This window comes from Chiloscyllium plagiosum, unplaced genomic scaffold, assembly GCF_037043375.1.
Source record: "Chiloscyllium plagiosum isolate Xiang-an unplaced genomic scaffold, Cpla_swu_hap1 HiC_scaffold_4, whole genome shotgun sequence".
Lineage (NCBI taxonomy): Eukaryota > Metazoa > Chordata > Chondrichthyes > Orectolobiformes > Hemiscylliidae > Chiloscyllium > Chiloscyllium plagiosum.
This window is the reverse complement of record NW_028270142.1, coordinates 68,420,375-68,440,008: the sequence shown is the minus strand read 5'-3', so window position 1 is coordinate 68,440,008 and position 19,634 is coordinate 68,420,375. Positions and strand designations below refer to the sequence as shown.

Sequence of the window (19,634 nt, the reverse complement as noted above, 5' to 3'; positions counted from 1 at the left end):
TGCTCTGACAGAACCAGTTACACAGTAGCTTTGTCAAAGGAAAGGGCTGATGATGTGGAAAACAATTTAATGTAAGGAGAAAACTGTGATTTATCCAACAGCTTTTCCTGAAACACTATTCCTGGGAACACCAGCCACCATCAGACACCTCATATGAAAATACCCTCTCACGAATCATGAGCAACAGTGTTGTTATTAAATAATTGCTCTGGGGGTAGGCACCTTTCATTGATCCTAATTTGCCTGATACTCACACAGACATATTTAACATGAATTTAATCTTTGAATAATAAGCAAAAGCAGGAATCCTGCCTGATATTGCTCCTCCTTGGCCTAAAGAATACTGACATACAATTATAGTTCCACTATTACAGGTAGACAATCTTTTATCTGAAATCCGAAAAGCTCCAAAGTCTGAAGGTTTTTGGTAAAGTTTTTTTTTCTCATTAACAAGTTTATTTGGCATGCAAACAGAATACTCAAGTCGACACCCACTTGATGCATGTCACTCAGCTGTGACATGTGGGGCATGGCTCAGCACTGGCAGGCCTCAATTCTCTCTCAAGGCCAGGAAGAGTTTTAAAATTTTCACCATCAAACTGTCACTTATTCTGAAATTCGAAAAATTCTGAATTCCGGAAACCAGCTGGTCCCGAGCATTTCAGATAAAGGATTGTGCACCTGTACTGTGAAAGTGTGACCCAAAACAACTCTTACATAAGGAAAATATTCATTTAAAATCTAATTGAGAAAAATTGGAAGTGAGATGTGTCTTGGTTTAGGGAATCTCACTATCACATCACAGTGAACAGCAATCAACCAAATAAAGTATTTTCCCTTCAAAGAAATGTGTTTTCTCCCACAGGCTATGTCTTCCTCCCAAAAAAGAAAGCAACTAGTATTGGCTTGTGACTCAAACACTTTGCTCATAGTCTCTGCCTGTCATTTGTTTCTGAGATGTCTTTCATACTTTATCTTGCTTGAGTGAAAAAAGCAGATAACTTAAAACATACGATAGGGTGTAGAAGTATTTGAGCCTAGAGTGGGAAGAGGTCACTAGAATGGGAAGACATGGAGCACATGGAAGGGCATGGAGCACAAACAATAGCATTACACCTTGTGGTTTAAATGGCAATCTCCTGTGCTGAAGGTTCAATGCAATTCTAAGTAACTTCCTCTGGAACTATTGCAAACCATGACAGGCAAAACATATATCACATCATAGAGTTTGAAATATCCATAATTGCATGCATAAATGACTTGGAAAGATAAAGGTGTTGTGGTAATGTCCTAAACCAGTCATCTAAAGACAATGCTATTACCCTGGGAAACTGCTTTCAAATTCCATCACAGCAGCTGGTGGAATTTTAATTCACTTTAAAAAAAATAGAATTGAAAACTAGTCTCATAATGGTGGCCATAGTGCTATCATTGATCGGCATGTAAACCCAACTGTTTCATTAATGCCCTTTAAGGAAGTAAATCTGCTGTCTTGACCTGCATGTGAGCACTGCCCCACAGCAATGTAGTTGATTCTTAACTGCCCTCTGAATTGGGTAGCCAGGCCACTCAGTTCAAAGGCAATTAGCATTGGTTACCAAATGCTGGCCAAGCTGCTGATGCCAATATTCCATGGCAGCATAATGAGGGAATGATTAAGTCTGTATATTTTGAAAGCTTGTAGATTTCACCTGTGTCTCTTCTGACCCCCCAAAGGTTCACATTGTGCATGTGGAAAACTACATGTAAATTCTTTGTGAAGCTCCCTGCCAGCAAAAAACATGGTGGGATCTAAATAAGCACAATAAATATACCCAAACTGGATAGCATAAGAGTACTGGCAGGGATACTGGGCATGTGTGTTTTGTACTTGCCTATTAAAAGTATTCCCAAGAGTGGCAGCAGACATTCTTGGTTGACATATAATTATTGTGTTCATAGATTAATTGGGTTGATGATTTTTATTTGTTTGAGAAGTTGGCATTACTGGCTGAGCATTAATGCTCATACCTAAGCAATTTAGACTCAATGCATACTGCTGTGGGTCTGAAGTCACATGTTGGCCAGACCAGGTAAGGACTGCATTTTCATTCCTTACAGAACGTTAGAGGGTCTTTCTGACAATTGGCAGTTACTACATAGCTGTCATTAGATAAATGTTTTACTTTAAATGTTATCATTTGCCATGCTGCACTCAACACCACATCCCCAGAACATTAGCACAGGGATCTGGATTATTAGGGCAATGTCATTACCATTTCATCACTCTGGATCCTGAGGTAAAAATGTCTTTAAAAAGAATTAAGTATGGGGTTTCATGGCTGCAGTGACAGGTTGCCTCCTGAAGAGTTAATGCTCTACAATCACAACCTTGAAGCTGTTTGCATTTGTTATTTTGCTTTTCAGAAGCAACGCACATGTTGCCTCAATTGAGCCCACTCCCTGAATAGGCCTTGTCCCTTTAAAAATTCGGATGGACACCTCTTGAACCTGCTATATGAGGTTGAGATCCAGATAAAGCCAGTAGCTATGTTCCCAAGTGACAACCCTGACCACAGAACTGAAAACATTCTCACTCCTTTCTCCTCCCAACTACAGACACTTCCTCATCTCCTGTGGGTTTTCAGCCTTTTGTGCATTTATCTATGATTTCCAGTATCTGCAGTATTTCGGATTTAAACTTTCTCTAATATACATTAACAATAAAATTAAATGAAATAGTATGCTCCCCAATCCAGAAACATTAATTTGTAAATAAGTAATCGCTGCTGATTTCCATGTCTAAATCCCTCATTTGCATTTCCAGTGAATGGATGATCATTCAACATCAGAGAATTTTTGAATATGCCCCTCAGAATTTGTTATTTTCTCACATTCACCAATAAGTTAACCAGACCAAACACATCCTACCTGGTGTTCCTCCTGACTTAACCCAAACCCATTTGTCATTCCAAGTTCAGACCATTTCATTTGACCTGCCACAGTTCCTTAGGTATGTCCTGTCCCAGCTAAGGGCTTGCCGGAATTCAAAGAGAGAAAGTCACCCCAGTGACACACGCCTTTGAGAGAAGCTTTTCCTGCTCAGTTTAGCTGGAAACTTCTCTGTTCTGCAACTTGTTACAAAGAATGAGGACAACTAATTTCTGGGACTTTTAGTGGTGCATTAAAATCAGTCAATCAGGTGCCGAATGGGAAGTGAAGAGAGGAGAAAAAAAGAGTAGATTAAGAGTCAGAAAAGTCATTTTAAAAGAAATGTAAAATTATTTTCCTAAGTCACTAGCAACAATTCATAACTCAAGGAAAGATTTAACAACAAAGTCAAATATTTAACCAGTTCCCTTTCTATGTGAGCATGGTTCTGTGGCAATAAAACTGATCACTTTGTTGAACAAACAACCTCTTAATTACCCGACTTGTCTTTCAGCAGTAGGTTTAAGGCCAATTAATGTGAAAATCCAGCAATTTCTTAAAACATAACTGGATGTCAAAGGGCAGGATGCTATTTGCCTGAGTAAATAATGGAGCAGGGTTAATCAACCAGCCAGCTCTTGAGGTTCACAGCTCATGGTGAATCTGTAAATCTTTTGAATTTGTTGGCTGGTTTATAGATTAATAAAGTGCACAACACTGATAAACTGTTACTTCTCCAGGCAGTGGTTCAAGTGTCTCCCTGTAAGATCTGGCAGAAATAGTAATTGTTTTTAAAGGGCAGTTATATATACTTTAAATGTTACCATCTGCTTCAATTTCCGTTCTTATAGTTTGTTAATGATTTTTATAAATTTAATGTTGCTGATTAAAATGTGCTCGGGGAATTATATTGAAAGCACATGTCGTTGCATATCTGGACTGACAAATGAGTCTTGCTAATCTTCCCAGTTTTTGGTCAATTGTATATGAATTTCAAAAGATGCCCTTATTACCACCATGTTTATAATTACACAATTGTTGCATATTTATGATGACTTACAAGCTATGAAAAAAATGCAAGTTTAAAAACAAGTTATGTATCCATCATTTTATTTCACATTGTTACTTTAATATAATATTTAATGTCATGTGTGAAGCTGATTTAATTTCAAATGTGGAGATGTATTCTTTCAAATTAAAAATGTGACTGTTTATAGAAAACATTTTAAACAGAATGCTGTTGTCAGGTTGTGCCTGAATGGGAGATTACTGTCAGCTAACTTTGGAAGGAGGGGATGTTACTGTGGAGAGGCTTTGCTGGGAACAGAAGAAGGCTGCAAGGGCTTGGGAGAAGGAGGAGGCAAGAGGGAGCTGGGAGAAGAGTGTGCAAGAGGGAAAAGAAGGTGTCTACAAGGTTCGAGGGAAGAAGGGAGTTCCAAGTGAGAGGTGGAAGAAGAACAGGCTACATGAGTGGGGACTCAACATTTCTGCTCACCGGAGGCCCTCAGGTTAAACCACTACAAGTGGTCTCTCTCCAATTTCTCCTTTTATAAATATGTGAAAATAAAAGGATTAGCAAGGACAAAATGAAGGTCCATTATAGGCAGAGACAGGAGGAATATAGGCATTAGAAAAATGGCAGAAAAGCCATATCATTGCTTTGCATCTGTCCTCACAGAGGAAGAACACTGTGTCTCCCTGAAATAATTAAGATCCAAAGGTCTACTGAGAGTGTTTAACTTAAAGGAATTAGTGTTAATAAAAAAGTAAAATTCGGCAAATTAACAGGACTAAAAGATGTCGTCACCAGGTCCCGATAGTGTTCACTCTAGAGGTTGAAAGAGAAAACCCACTTACAGAGGTCATGGATGCATCGTCTTTCAAAATTCTATTAATTATGTAGTAGTGCCTGCAAATTGGAAAGTTGCAAATGTAACATGATTGTTTCAGAAAGAAAGGACAGAGAACACAGACAATTACAGACATGTTTGCCTGGTATCACCAGTAGGGAACATACTACGATCGATTACAAAGGACAGTTAAAAAATAAGTGTTGGATTGGGTAGAGTCAACATGGATTTGTGAAAGGGAAATCTTGTTTGACAAACTACTAACATTTTTGAGAATATCATAGAACCAATAAGTGGGAAACTGGATGAGATGTATTTGAACTTTGAAAAGGCTTTTGGGTAAAGCCCAACACACAAATCTGGGCTGTTCTCAGGTTGGCAGGCTATGAATAATGGAGGTTATAAGGATCAGTGCTTGGGCCTAGTTGTTCACCATCTATATCAATAATTGTAATATGGAGATTACTTGTGATATTGCCGAGTTTGCAAATTGTACAAAACTTGGCAAGAATGCAAGCAACAAAAAAGATGCCACGAAACCTCAAGGGGATTTAGACAGGCTGAGTGAGTGGTTGAAAGCATGGCAGATGGAATATACTGTGGAAACGTGTAAAGAAGATAGGAAGAAATAAGATGCAGAATATTTCTTAAATTATGAGATATTGGAAAGTGTCAATGTCAAAGGTTCTTGATCATAAGTTAGTGAAAGCTAGCATGCAGATGCAGCATGCACATTGGCTCAGAACTTAGCACTGCTGCCTCACAAGGCCACGGACCTGGGTTCAATTCCACCCTTGGGTGACTGCCTATGGGAGTTTGCATGTTCTCCCTGTGTCTGCACGTGTTTCCTTCATGTTCTCAAGTTTCGTCCCATAGTCTAAAGATGTGCAGGTTAAGTGTATTGGCCAAGTTAAATTGCATATAGTGTCCAGTGATGTATAGGCTCAGTGGGTTAGCCATGGAAAATGCAGGGTTGGTGGGATGCTATTGGGAGGAGTGGTGTGGACTTGATATGCCAAATGGCCTGCTTCCTCACTATAACAGTTGATAAACAGGGATAGAAATGCCACTTGGAGAGACAAGAAACACAGAAGCCTTTGAAAGGCAATGAGTAACTGTTCAGCCATAGAAGAAGCTGGAGCTAGGATTTCATAGAATCCCTGCAGTGTGGAAACAGGCCTTTGGTCCAGCAAGTCCACACTGACTCTCCGAAGAACTCCCACCCCATATCTCCCATGACCAATGCACCTAACCTACACATCCATGAACACTATGGGCACATTAGCATGACAATTCACCTACCTGCACATCCTTGGGAGTGTGGGAGTAAACCCACGCAGACAGGGGGAGAATGTGCAAACTCCACACAGTCACTTGAGGCTAGAATCGAACCCGGGTCCTTGGCCCTGTGAGACAGCAGTGCTAACCACTGAGCCAATTTGTGAACCAATTTGCTGGTTATATTCATAATGGTCATAAATTGCATCTAATATTCCATTTAGAATATTACATCAAAAATTAATGATAATTAAAAACAATTATTTATGAAATTTTAAAGTAAAAAATTACAACTTACCTGGAGGTTATTATTTGAACGGTCTGCTCTGCATTTTTTAGTCTTAATATTGCACCTGGAGAAACAGTCAAAAAAGTTGCAGTCTTCATCATCTGTACAATTTTGTTCAAGGATGGCACGCATTTTGGGTTCAAAAAATGCCATATCGACATCAATTGTAACAACCTGTAACAGTAAAATGGAAGTACTATTTAAACCCTCAATTTAGTTTTACCAGTCTTTAATAAAGAGCTATTTGTTCATAATTTTTTTATAAATGAGTTTACATATGATAGAAAATGCTCCCAATCATCATTAATAAATACAACCTTAAATGTGTTCAGAAACATTTCTATTTGCTATGTTAATGAGATATGGATGGGAAACTTAGTGTGGTTTAAATAAAGACAGAAATTGAACAAGGAATGAATTTAACCATGATCAAATATAATTGTAGGAACAAATATTTTTACTTGATTCTAGATATTAAAGACTGAAAATGCAAAACTTTCAACCATCACTAAAGGCACTTGTGCATTAAATAAACACCTTCCTATTAGTTTTTTCTAGATTAAGACTTTCTATGGGAAGAAGATGACAGGGCAGCACTTTGATTCAAATTCAATTCAGGCTTTTAATATTGATATCATCCCCTTCTGATGGTTAAATTGTCTTAGTAATTTCTTTCATGTTTGTTCTTGAGATGTGAAGATCAGCTGGGGAAGCATTTATTGGGCATTTAGTACTTCCATCTCTATTTGTTGCGGGATTCATAGCCCTGGTGAAAGTGGTAGTGAGTTGCCTTCTTGAATTGCTGCAGTCCATGTGTTGTAGATACACCCACTGTTGTGTCAGGGAGGGACATCCTAACACAAGCCAGTGACAGGGAAGGAATGACAATACATTTCCAAACCAGGGGATGGTATGTGCCACGGAGATGAATTGCAGGTTGTGGTGTTCCCATATATCTGCTGCCTTCCTCCTTATAAGCTGTAGAGGTCAGAAGTTCAGAAGATTCTGCTGAAGGAGCCTTAGTGAGTTGTTTCCGTGCATCTTGTACATCGTGGCGAAGGAAATGATTGTGAAAGGTATTGAATTTGGTGCCAATTAAGAGGGCTGTTATACCTAGATCGGGTCAAGCTTCTTGAGTGTTCAAATTCTTGTCATCTAGATAAGTGGCATATTCTATCACACTCCTGACTTGTGCCTTGTTGATGGTGGACAGGCTTTGGGGAGTCATGTGAGTTACTCACTGCAGGATTCCTAGCCTCTGATCTGCTCTTCATATGTACTTGCTTACTTGTAAAATTGAAAATCAATGACTGTTCCAACAAACTCATCCCACCACCTAGATTGAGCTTCCGTACATCCTCCAAGACTATTAGTATAAACAGTCATTAATTCTCGAAGTTGGGATTTGCAATGCCCTCAATCAGGAACTTGCCCAGTGTCAGCATAGTTATGCCAGGTCTCCGCTGGCAAACCTCATTATCACTTAGGGTCTACCAGTACACATAGGCCTGAGGCACAGCCTTTCTGGTGGACCAAGCAGTTTTCCCAGTGGCCAACTAGGGACAGGATGTTTATCTCTCTGAGTGAAGGGAGCAGACACCCAGAAACTCTGAATCATTGCAAAGTCTCTGCAGCATTTGCGGATTCTTTGGTGCCTCTTCTTCCAAAGACCTCTGTTTTTTCTCTTACTCCTTGAGCTTCAACAGGTTTTGAGTGGAGATCACCAGTCACCATGATCCAAGTTTAACTGCCAGGAAGTCCTTCATTAGCTGGAAAGTGTCCTAGGACATCCTGCATTAATCAACTACACTATAAACTGTATACATTCCTTTGCTTTTGTTGCTTTACTTGTGAGTAGTTTTATGTTGTTAAGTTTGAGGCTGTATGGTCTGGATCAAATTTAATATGAATGACTTAACTGGGTGAGATGAATAATAAATGACATACTCCATACTCCCCTACCTATTTCAACAATGCTATTTCAGAGATAATCACACAGTATCCCCTCCCTCCATTGCCTGCCCCTTGACACACTCGTATGACAATTTCGGAACTGTGATTATAGGTGTTATCTTCCACCACACGTAAAGATAACTGACTTGAGGTGGAATAGGTTCCATTGAGGCCAATGTGAAAATGCCAAGTTCATTTTTCCTTTGATCTATAACAAACTCTTGTTAACATTCTGGAGGCAGGTACTATGCCCTAGAGACTTAGTGTGAAGATGAAACTGACCTCTTGTGCATTGTTAAGATAACAAGAAGATGAACACAGAGCCTGCTGTTTTACTTAAATTCCATGAACATTCTCTTTTGTGTACAATGCTTGAGCTTCTGGAGAATCACAGGTTCCAGTCTCAGTTTCAACATAAAAAATGGATATCTTTATAAAAATGTCTTATTCTTTTATACATGAAACTGATATTGCAATGCAAAAAACCCTTAATGTAATATAAAACCTCTTACCATAGAAACACTTTGAATCTGATCCCCTCTCAGTTAATTTAAAGACAATATTCAACCTTTTAATAATAATTAGATCAACCTCCGGAACAATAATGGAGAGAGGAATTTGAAATTAATGGATTAAATTATACATTTAATCACTTGACTTAAGTGTTTAACATCCCTTTTAGTAAAAAGAAGTTTATCTTTTACCTGTATTAATATCTGAAAATTGAATAAATCACAATCAGCCCACACATACATACACCTGCATACATATACACTGACTGTGTAGACACACACTCTTGTATAATCACATGCATATGCACACACACAGTCACACGCATTTACAAAAATATCCATAGACAGACACGTACATAAACACAAACTATATATGTACAGGCAGACACAAACATGTGCATAATGTGCAGATATACACACACAAATGCAGATGCAGATGCATGTGTAGACACATGCACATGTGCAGATATACATACATAGATATATGCAGACACACATTCAATTCTAGCAGGAATTACTGCATGATAACTAGTGTTATTGTCAAGTGAATTTAGTAAACAGGGTTTTACTTGTGGTTCTGGACCAGTATGAGGAGAATTGTGCACAAGTTAATAAATCCTCTGTCAGGGAAAAGTGCTGTGTCTCTGTTCCACACTCACTTATGTGCTTTGGTCCATTTAACAATCATGAGCTAGAACTTCACACAGTTCTCCCCTTTATTGACATGTCCTGTGTGCACTTCAATCTATGTCCTTGAAATCTAGGAACATGGGAAGAGGAACTGATTTATCTCAGCCACTCTAGCTTGTTCTGCCTTTCAATTGGATCATAGTTGGTCTTTAATTATGTAGAAACAGAATTTAGGAGGAGTAGGCCACTTGGCCCCTTGGTCTTACTCTGCCATTCAGTATAATCATAGTTGAATATCCAGCTCTTCCCAGAATCCTGTTCCCAGTTGCTCTACATATCATTTGATCCCTTTAGATCTAAGAACTATATCCAACTCCTTCTTGAAAACATTCAATGTTTTGACCTCAACTGCTTTCTATGGCAGAGATTTCCTTTGGCTGTCACACTCTGGACAAAGAAATTTCTCCTCATCTCGAAGACATAAGTCTGGATTTAAGATACTCTTTAAATTCATGTATGAATTTTGAAACAAATGTGTCTGTGTTTTTGATACTGATTCCCATTCCCTACTTGCTGAGAAATTACCGTTAAATCAGCCCTGATGGCAAAGTTTTCCGGTTTGATGTCACAAAGGTGAAGCTGGTGAGAAAAATCATTCTCAAAATGTCTGGCCAATTCGAGGAAACTCAGTGCGATTCCATTTGTCACCTGCCACCATGCCTTTCTGCTACTGCCTCGCCAGGAAAGGGGGACCAGCTTCTCAAGGGAGAACAGGCTGCGGTGCCAAGCGTGACCAGCTGTAAGGTACTCGACAGCATAGAAATGTCCACAGGAGCCAATCACTCTGAGAACATGCTTACTGAGGTCCTGCAGCAACTGGAAAAACACATACTCCTCCTGTTGAAAGAGGGACCACATACTGGCCAGCTCTGCCCTAGAGAACGAGCCTGTCCTGCCTTTTAGGTGTTTGGTCCATAGCTGCGGTACTGTGACATTCTTCACATCCAGGCCCAAGGAATGTTTGATTTCCAATGCAGTAAAGACGAGGATATCAACATCTGGAATGGGTCTGCTTTCTCGCTCATCCAATAGGTACAGACTTTCATAGCTCAGGAAGTCCTCCAGTTTGGATTTCAGAATTATGGGCTGACCATTCCAATCAGCCTGGATGACTTTCTTCCCTTTGTCGTAGTAAAGACAGCGTTTGTAAACCATAGTCTGTGTCACACATAAATCCTCACATAAATCTCCAGTTAGGATACCTTGCCTGTAGTCCTGACACTGAAACAAACAGAGAAACACAGAGAGTCAGCTGTACAATATTTTACTGAAACAGAGGGCTACAAAATATGTGCATAATGTTTCTAAAACTCAATCAAACTTGAAAGTTGCCTGTGCCAAAAATCTTTACTTCTGAAATATTGTGTAACAGGGAATATTTGGGCATCAACCTTTATATTGTTTCTTGGATAGAATTGTTAAGTCTTTTCTCAAAAATTCCGAATGTTCCAATATTTTTCTTCAAGGTTTATGAAAATTAATACAAGAGCTTGGTAAACTGGTCAGCAAGATTACTAGTCAGTAATCAATAGAATTAAGGTGGAACTAGTCAATTGGTACAAAATTGGCTTGAAGGTAGGAGACAGAGGATGGTGCGGGAGGGTTGTTTATTGGACTGGAGGTCTGTGACCAGTATTATGCCGCAAGGATCAGTGCTAGGTGCACTGCTTTTCATCATTTATATAATGACTTGGGTGTGAATATAGGAGATAGTGTTAGTAAATTTGCAGATGACATCAAAATTGGTGCTGTAATGGACAGTGAAAAGGGTATCTCAATGGGAGTTTGATCAGATAGGCCAAGGAGTGGCAGATGGAGTTTAATTTAGATAAATGTAAGACATTAAACTTTTGGTAAGGAAAACAAAGGAAGGACTCATACAGTTGATGGTGGAGCCCTGGGAAGTGGGGGAGTGTTGCTGAACAATGATCCTGCACCCCAAAGTTTCTTAGTTCCTTGGAAGTGGAGTCACAGGTAAATAGGGTGGCAAAGAAGGTGTTGGCTTGCCTTCAGTGATCAGTACATTGAGTACAGGAGTTGGGATAACCTGTTGTGTCTGAACATGACATTGGTGAGACTACTTTTAGAATACTGCATGCAGTTCTGTTCTCCCTGCAAAAGGAACATATTATGAAACTTGAAAGGGTTCATAAAAGATTTATAAAGATTTCGCTGGGATTGAGCTATAGGGAGAGGCTGAATAGGCTGTGGATTTTTTTCACTGGAGTGTCGGAGGATGAGTGGTGATCTCATCGAGGTTTATGAAATCATGAGAGACATGGAAAAGATAAAATGCCAAAGTTGTCTTCCTAGTGTAGGGGAGTTCCAAACTAGAAGACATACGTTTAAGGCAAGAGAGGAAAGATTTAAAAGGCAGCTGAGAGGCAACATTTTCATGTGGAGGAGTGGTGAGTGTATAGAACAAGCTGCCAGAGGAAGTGGTGGAGGCGGGAATAATTATAACATTTAAAAAACATCTGGATGGTTACATTAATAAGAAGGTTTTTGAGGGATATGGGCAAAATACTGGCAAATGGGATGAGATCAGTTTAGGATATCTGGTTGGCATGGGTGAATTGGACCAAAGGATTTGTTTCCATGCAGTATTGTGCTATGAATATATGTATCTTTTATTGGCCATAGCAAATAGCCCTTAAAGGGCTCCGCATTGCTGTCTCACAGTGCCAGGGAACCAGGTTTGATACCAGCCTTGGGTGACTGTCTATGTGGAGTTTGCAAGTTCTTTCTGTATGTGTGTGGGTTTCTATGAGGTGATCTGGTTTCCTCCCGCATTCCAAAGATGTGGATATTAGGTGGATTTGCTCTGCTAAATTACCCTGTAATGTGCATGGATGTGCAAACTAGGTAAATTAGCTGTGGTGGATCAGGTGTGGGGATGTGTCTGGGTGAGATGCTGTTTGGAGGGTTAGTGCAGTATTGATGGGCCACATGGTCTCATTTTGCACTGTAGGGACTCTATGATATGCTGTCTATCTTTTTTTTATTTCAAAAATATACTTTATTCATAAAATACTTTGATGATCTATACAACTGGACATGCCATACATATGTAAACATTCCATTTGTTTGCATACCGAAAACAGAATAATCATTCCTATTTACAGGTCTGTACGATTAAATTTTTAGCTGAGGCGTCAGCAGAGCCCAAATGACTGCATGGGCCCCCTGTTCTTCTTAGACAGGAAGATGTTATACGGTGGTCTTTCCCCACCGCGCCTTGGCGGCAGCTGCCCCAAGCTTCAGCGCATCCCTCAACACGTAGTCCTGGACCTTGGAATGTGCCAGTCTGCAACACTCAGTCGGGGTCAACTCCTTCAGCTGGAAGATCAACAGGTTTCGGACCACCCAGAGAGCGTCCTTCACCGAGTTGATGATCCTCCAGGCACAGTTGATGTTCGTCTCGGTGTGCGTCCCAGGGAACAGGCCGTAGAGCACGGAGTCCCGCGTCACGGCACTGCTCGGGAAGAACCTCGACAAACACCACTGCATTCCTCTCCAGACTTCCTCTGCATAGGCACATTCCAGAAGGAGGTGTGTGACAGTCTCGTCCCCCCCGCAGCCACTTCGAGGGCAGCGTGTGGTGCGTCTGAGAGTCCGGGCGTGCATAAAGGATCTCACAGGCAGAGCCCTTCTCACCACCAGCCAAGCCATGTCTTGGTGCTTGTTGGAAAGTTCTGGCGATGAGGCATTCTGCCAAATGGCTTTGACAGTCTGCTCAGGGAACCGCTCGATAGGATCCGCCCTTTCCTTTTCCCGAAGGGTCTCAAGGACACTACGTGCTGACCACTTCCTGGTGGACTTGTGGTCAAAGGTGTTTTTCTTCATAAATTTCTCCACGAAGGACAGGTGATATGGAACGATCCAACTACTTGGAGCGTTCTGCGGCAGCGAGGCCAGGCCCATCCTTCGCAACACCGGGGACAGGTAGAACCTCAGTACGTAGTGACACTTGGTGTTTGCGTACCGGGGATCCACACACAGCTTGATGCAGCCACACACAAAGGTGGCCATCAGGGTGAGGGTGGCATTGGGTGTATTTTTTCTCCCGTTGCCCAGATCTTTGTACAGCGAGTCCCTTCGGACCCGGTCCATCTTTGACCTCCATATGAACTGGAAGATGGCACGGGTGACTGCAGCTCACACAATCTGAAGCAAAGAACCTACCATGTAACAAGGAGGAAACAAAAAAAGTTAGCTGGCAGTTTGCTTTACTCTGCAGCATACTCTTTTATATTAAAGTAACAGCACCCATTTTACTTAGCAGCACATTCTATCTTGAGCAGTGAAATGACTGGTCCACTCATAAACTCTTAGTTGCGCTTTTTGAGGCAAAGTATTGGCCAACATGTTGTATCAGGTCATGGGCCCCAAAGAGGTCATGTAAATTTGACATTAAACTGTACTCATTTGGATTATGTCATATGGTCTTTGGGCGGAGAAAGTTGAGATCTGCATGAGTTCCTAAGGGGAGCAGATGTGTTCTGCACAGCTCCTGATTGTCCTAAGTTACTAAGTGGAGCAAGTGTCTTAGATCCAACAATCTTCAGATGCTTCATCAATGATCTTCCATTCATCATAAGGTCACCAGTGGGAATGTTTGCTAATGATTGCACAATGTTCAGCATCTATTACTGAAGCAGTCCATGTCTAAATGCAGTACGTCCTGAACAACACGCCTGAGCCGAAAAGTAGCAAGTAATATTCACACCACACAAGTACCAGGCAATGAACGTTTCCAATAAGGGACAATTGCCCCTTGACATTTATTAACTTTACCTTCACTGAATCACTGACCATCAACATTCTGAGGGTTACCATTGACCAGAAACTGAACTGGATTCACCATATAAATACTAAGGCTAGAAGAGCAGATCAGAAGCTAGGAATCCTGCACCAAATAATTTGATTCCTGACTCCCCAAAGCCTGTCCACTGAATACAAAGCTCAAGTGAGTTGTGTGTTGGGATACTTCCCACTTGTCTGGTTGAGTATAGCCCCACCAACATCTAAGACGCAGCAGCCCACTTGATTGGCATCATATCCAAAAACATTCAGTTACTCTATCAGCGACACTCAGGAGCTGCAGTGTGTACTATCTACAAAAAGCAGTGCGGAGATTCACCAAAGGTCCTGAGACAGCATCTTCTAAATGCACAACTACTACCATCTAAAAGGACAAGGGCAACAGAAACACATGAACATTACCACCTGCATTACCCTCCGAGCCACTCACCATCCTGACTTGGAAATTTACCCTCACTTATTTTATGTTGCTGGATCACAATCCTGGAACATCCTCCCTAACAGTATTGTGGGTCAACCTACAGTACATGGACTGTAGCAGTTCAAGAAAGCAGCTCACCACCAGCTTCTCAAGAGCGACTAGGGATAGGCAATAAATTCTGGCCCTGCCAGAAATGCCCACATTCCATTAGTGAATTTTTAAAAAAAGTTAGCTGTTCCTATCATGCAGTAGGCTACCTTGCTATATAATTAACTGTTTCCTCTATTTAGAGCAGTTGTAGTATATCAATACAACTGATAATTAGAAAGCCCTAGACTCTGCAGAGAGAAAGAAGGAATGTTGGCAGCAAACTAACCAAACAATTATACAAATAAAGACTCCAAGGGAGTATTGACTGCTCCTTGTTGAATGATGAAATGTTCCAATCACTGTAACAGGCAATCAGGGAGGGGTTTATCAAAAGAATGTCATTTCAGACAATTCAGCACTCCCTCAGCATTGAAGTGTTCACTGAGACAACATTGTTCCCCAGTGTGTAGTTCAATAATTTAACAATAAATAGTTTTATAAACATCAAGCTCAATCATTTTTACCATGCGATTTTGTTTAATTTGAATTCTCTTTAAAACCAAATTAAAATTAGAGGTGCACCGTCAAAGAGCCATTTTGATCCCAGCTACAATATGACAGGTGTGGAGCTAAGAGAAAGTGAGGACTGCAGATGCTAGAGATCCTGCTGCACAGGACTGGAGCTAAACATTGCTAAGCAACAGCATGTTGCTTGATCAATAAACAATTCACATTCTAGTTTCATATACGGCATGACACTTAATCCTATTGTTCCGTGAGATATGCAATGCAATGCTTAGTGTAAGGGGCAGATATTGCTTGATAACACAAGCCTTAAAACTCTAGAGGAAGTTGTAAAGTGAGCCAATCACGTAATTTAAAACTACATCAAGTGCAGTAGACGGTGTCTACATGGACTTCAGCAAAGCCTTTGACAAGATACTGCATGGTAGGTTGTTGAGTAAAGGTAAATCTCATGGGATCCAGAAAAAGCTGACCAATTGAATACAAAATTTGCTTGAAGGTAGAGGTAGTGGTAGAGGGTTGTTTTTCAAAATGGAGGTCCCTGAACAGCAGTATGCCACAGGGATTGATGCTGGATCCACAATTATTCATCATTTATATAAATAATTTGGATGAGAATTTAGGAGGTATGGTTAGTAAGTTTGCAGATGACACCAAGATTGGTGATATAGTGGACAGTGAAGACTGTTATTAGATTAGATTAGATTACATTACAGTGTGGAAACAGGCCCTTCGGCCCAACAAGTCCACACCGACCCGCCGAAGCGCAACCCACCCATACCCCTACATTTACCCCTTACTTAACACTACGGGTAATTTAGCATGGCCAATTCACCTGACCTGCACATCTTTGGGAGGAAACCGGAGCACCCGGAGGAAACCGGAGCACCCGGAGAACGTGCAAACTCCACACAGTCAGTCGCCTGAGGCGGGAATTGAACCCGGGTCTCTGGCGCTGTGAGGCAGCAGTGCTAACCACTGTGCCACCGTGCCGCCCACTAGGAATACAACTTGATCTTGATTAACTGGTGGGCTTGGAATGGCAGATGGAGTTTAATTTAGATGAATGCAAGGTGTTGCTTTTTGATAGGTCAAACAAGGCTGAATTTACACAGTCAAAGGTAGGAACCTGGGGAGTGTTATGGAAAAGATCTAGGTTTACAGGTTCATAGCTCCTTAAAAATGGAGTCACAGGTAAAGAAGGCTTTTGGCATACTTGCTTTTATCGGTCAGAGCATTGAGTACAGGTGTTGGGACGTCTTGTTTCAGCTGTGTAGATAGTGGTAAGGCCTCAGGCGACTGTCTGTGTGGAGTTTGCACATTCTCCCTCTGTCTGCGTGGGTTTCCTCCGGGTGCTTCGGTTTCCTCCCACAGTCCAAAGATGTGCAGGTCAAGTGAATTGGCCATGCTAAATTGCCCATAGTGTTAGGTGAAGGGGTAAGTGTAGGGGTATGGGTGGGTTTTCCTCGGCGGGTCGGTGTGGACTTGTTGGGCCGAAGGGCCTGTTTCCACACTATAGGTAATTTAATCTAAAAAAAAAAGGCCCCATTTGGAATACTGTGTGCAGTTCTGGCCACCCTATTTTAGAAAGGATGTTGTTAAACTAGAAAGATTGCAAAAAATATTTACTAGGATTGTTACCTGGATTAGAAAGTTTGAGTTATATGGATAGGCTAGGACTTTTTTCCCTTGAGCGTAGGAGACTGAGGGATGACGATCTAGAGGTTTATAAAATCATCAAAGTCACAGATAAGGTTAATAGCCAACATCTTTTCCCCATGCTAGGGGAGTCTAAAACGAGAGGGCATAGGTTTAAGGTGCGAGGCAAGAGATACAGCTGTCAGAGGTAGTAGTGGAGGCGAGTACAATTTTGCCATTTAAGAAACATTTGGACAGGTACATGGATGGGATTGGTATAGAGTGATATGGACTAAATGCAGGCAAGTAGACAGGATTAATTGTGAAAACTAGGTGGCATGGACAAGTTGGGCCAAAGTGCTTGTTTCCATGGTGTAAATCTCTATGACCCTATGATCAAAAGCCTCTTGTTCCTAAAACAAACCTTGCAAAGCAGGGGAGCTTTGTTGAATGTGAAGGTGAGGGGAGCAAAGGTGGTTAAAGCTTAAGATTCTGAATCCTGAATGCCCATTACCTACTGACCGAAGAAATCTCCACATCATAGAAGTGTTTAGTTTAATTGATTCTGCTCTTGCAGATTGTAAATGTTGAGTTGCAAGTAGGCATATATTCCTGAAAGAATGCATTTGCCACATCTAATAATACAACGAGCAGCAAACTGGCTGATAGTAGTGAAGTTACTCACAGGTATCCTAAATTACTCACTGGTCTGGAAGTTCAAAGCAGCAGTGATGTTTGCACCAAAGGAGAGCAAAGCTAGTTTGTAAATATTACCCAAGTCGACATCAGTAATTACTTTCAGGTGAAATGGAGCCTGTACAAGTTTTGTTTCTTTTCGCGTAAGGCCTATGTAGTTCTTAGTGTAATGTTCAAAATGTGTTCAAAATGGTGCCATCTCACTGACCTCTTGGCACTGGCAGCATTCTATGCTGCCCCTTCTCTCTCCTTCCAATCCTTACTCACCATGCAGCAGGCAGCAAGTACTTATTACACAGCTATCCTGTTCAGTAAAGTTGTTAGCCTCACTTCTGCTGCTACATTTAAAGTAAATTGCTTTTTGATAAATGTGAAAAACTGCTTGGAAAAATTTGGAATTTCACAAGTTTCAAAAAGTTTCTGAACAAATGCATGTTGTAGGAGATTAAATACAGCTAAAACACTATACAGAGGATTGATGCAAAACTGTCTAATATACATTGTTTTTCTGTACTGAAGGTTCTGGCCTGACAAATTTCTAGTAATGTTATCTGAATGCATATTGCCTGAGGAAATATTTCTCTCATGCTTAATAGGTGTAATTCTTTACATAATCCTCCATACCATTATAAAATCTTATATATTGTGGTTACCATGATGGACTGTCCTTCTCAACCTCTCCCCTCGCTTGAGAAATGGTAATGACCACTAGTAATCACTCTCACTCTAGTGAGAGAGCATTGCTATAGTCCAGTAGGACTATGGCAACTTTACCTTTTAGGTACGTCATTCGACAAGGTTCCCTGTGGGAGACTAGTTAGCAAGGTTAGATCTCATGGAATACAGGGAGAACTAGCCATTTGGATACAGAACTGGTTCAAAGGTAGAAGACAGAGGGTGGTGGTGGAGGATTGTTTTTCAGACTGGAGGCCTGTGATCAGTGGAGTGCCACAAGGATTGGTGTAAATGTTGAGTTGCATGTAGGTATGTAATCATCATTTATATAAATGATTTGGATGCGAGCATAAAGAGGTACAGTAAGTAGGCTTGCAGATGACACCAAAATTGGAGGTGTAGTGGACAGCGAAGAAGGTTACCTCAGATTACAATGGGATCTTGATCAGATGGGCCACTGGGCTGAGAAGTGGCAGATGGAGTTTAATTTAGATAAATGTGAGGTGCTGCATTTTGGGAAAGCAAAGCTTAGCAAGACTTATACACTTATTGGTAAGGTCCTGGGGAGTGTTGCTGAACAAAGAGACCTTGGAGTGCAGGTTTATAGCTCCTTGAACGTTGAGTTGCAGGTAGATAGGGTAGTGAAGAAGGCGTTTGGTATGCTTTCCTTTATTGGTCAGAGTATTGAGTACAGGAGTTGGGAGGTCATTTTGCAGGTGTACAAGATGTTGGTTAGACTACTTTGGAATATTGCATGCAATTCTGGTCTCCTTCCTATCGGAAGCATGTTGTGAAACTTGAAAGAGTTCAGAAAAGTTTTACAAGGATGTTGCCAGGGCTGGAGGATTTGAGCTATAGGGAGAGTTGAATAGGCTGGGGCTGTTTTCCCTGCATCTTCGGAGGCTGAGGGGTGACCTTATGGAGGTTTATAAAATCATGAGGCTCATGGATAGGATAAATAGACAAAGTCCCTGGAGTGGGTGAGTCCAGAACTAGAGGGCATAGGTTTAGGGTGAGAGGGGTAAGATATAAAAGAGACCTAAGGGGCAACTTTTTCACACAGAGGGTGGTACATTTATGGAATGAGCTGCCACAGAAAGTGGTGGAGGCTGGTACAATTGCATGATTTAAAAGGCATCTGGATGGGTATATGAATAGGAAGGATTTGGAGGGATATGGACTGGGTGCCAGCAGGTGGGACTAGATTGGGTTGGGATATCTGTTCGGCAGGGACAAGTTGGACCGAAAAGTCTGTTTCCATGTTGTATATCTCTATGACTTTA

General features: G+C 41.0%; 1 protein-coding gene across 1 annotated transcript in view; it reads right to left on the bottom strand.

Annotated features, from left to right (window-relative positions):
* The window catches only part of dipk1c (divergent protein kinase domain 1C), a 39,868-nt gene that overhangs the window by 9,180 nt on the left and 11,054 nt on the right, over positions 1-19,634 (bottom strand). The window contains exons 2-3 of the mRNA XM_043688446.2: positions 10,008-10,703; positions 6,337-6,501 (exon numbers count right to left, since the gene is read on the bottom strand). Coding sequence (XP_043544381.2) covers positions 6,337-6,501; positions 10,008-10,703 — 861 coding nt within the window. The remainder of the gene's footprint in view (positions 1-6,336; positions 6,502-10,007; positions 10,704-19,634) is intronic.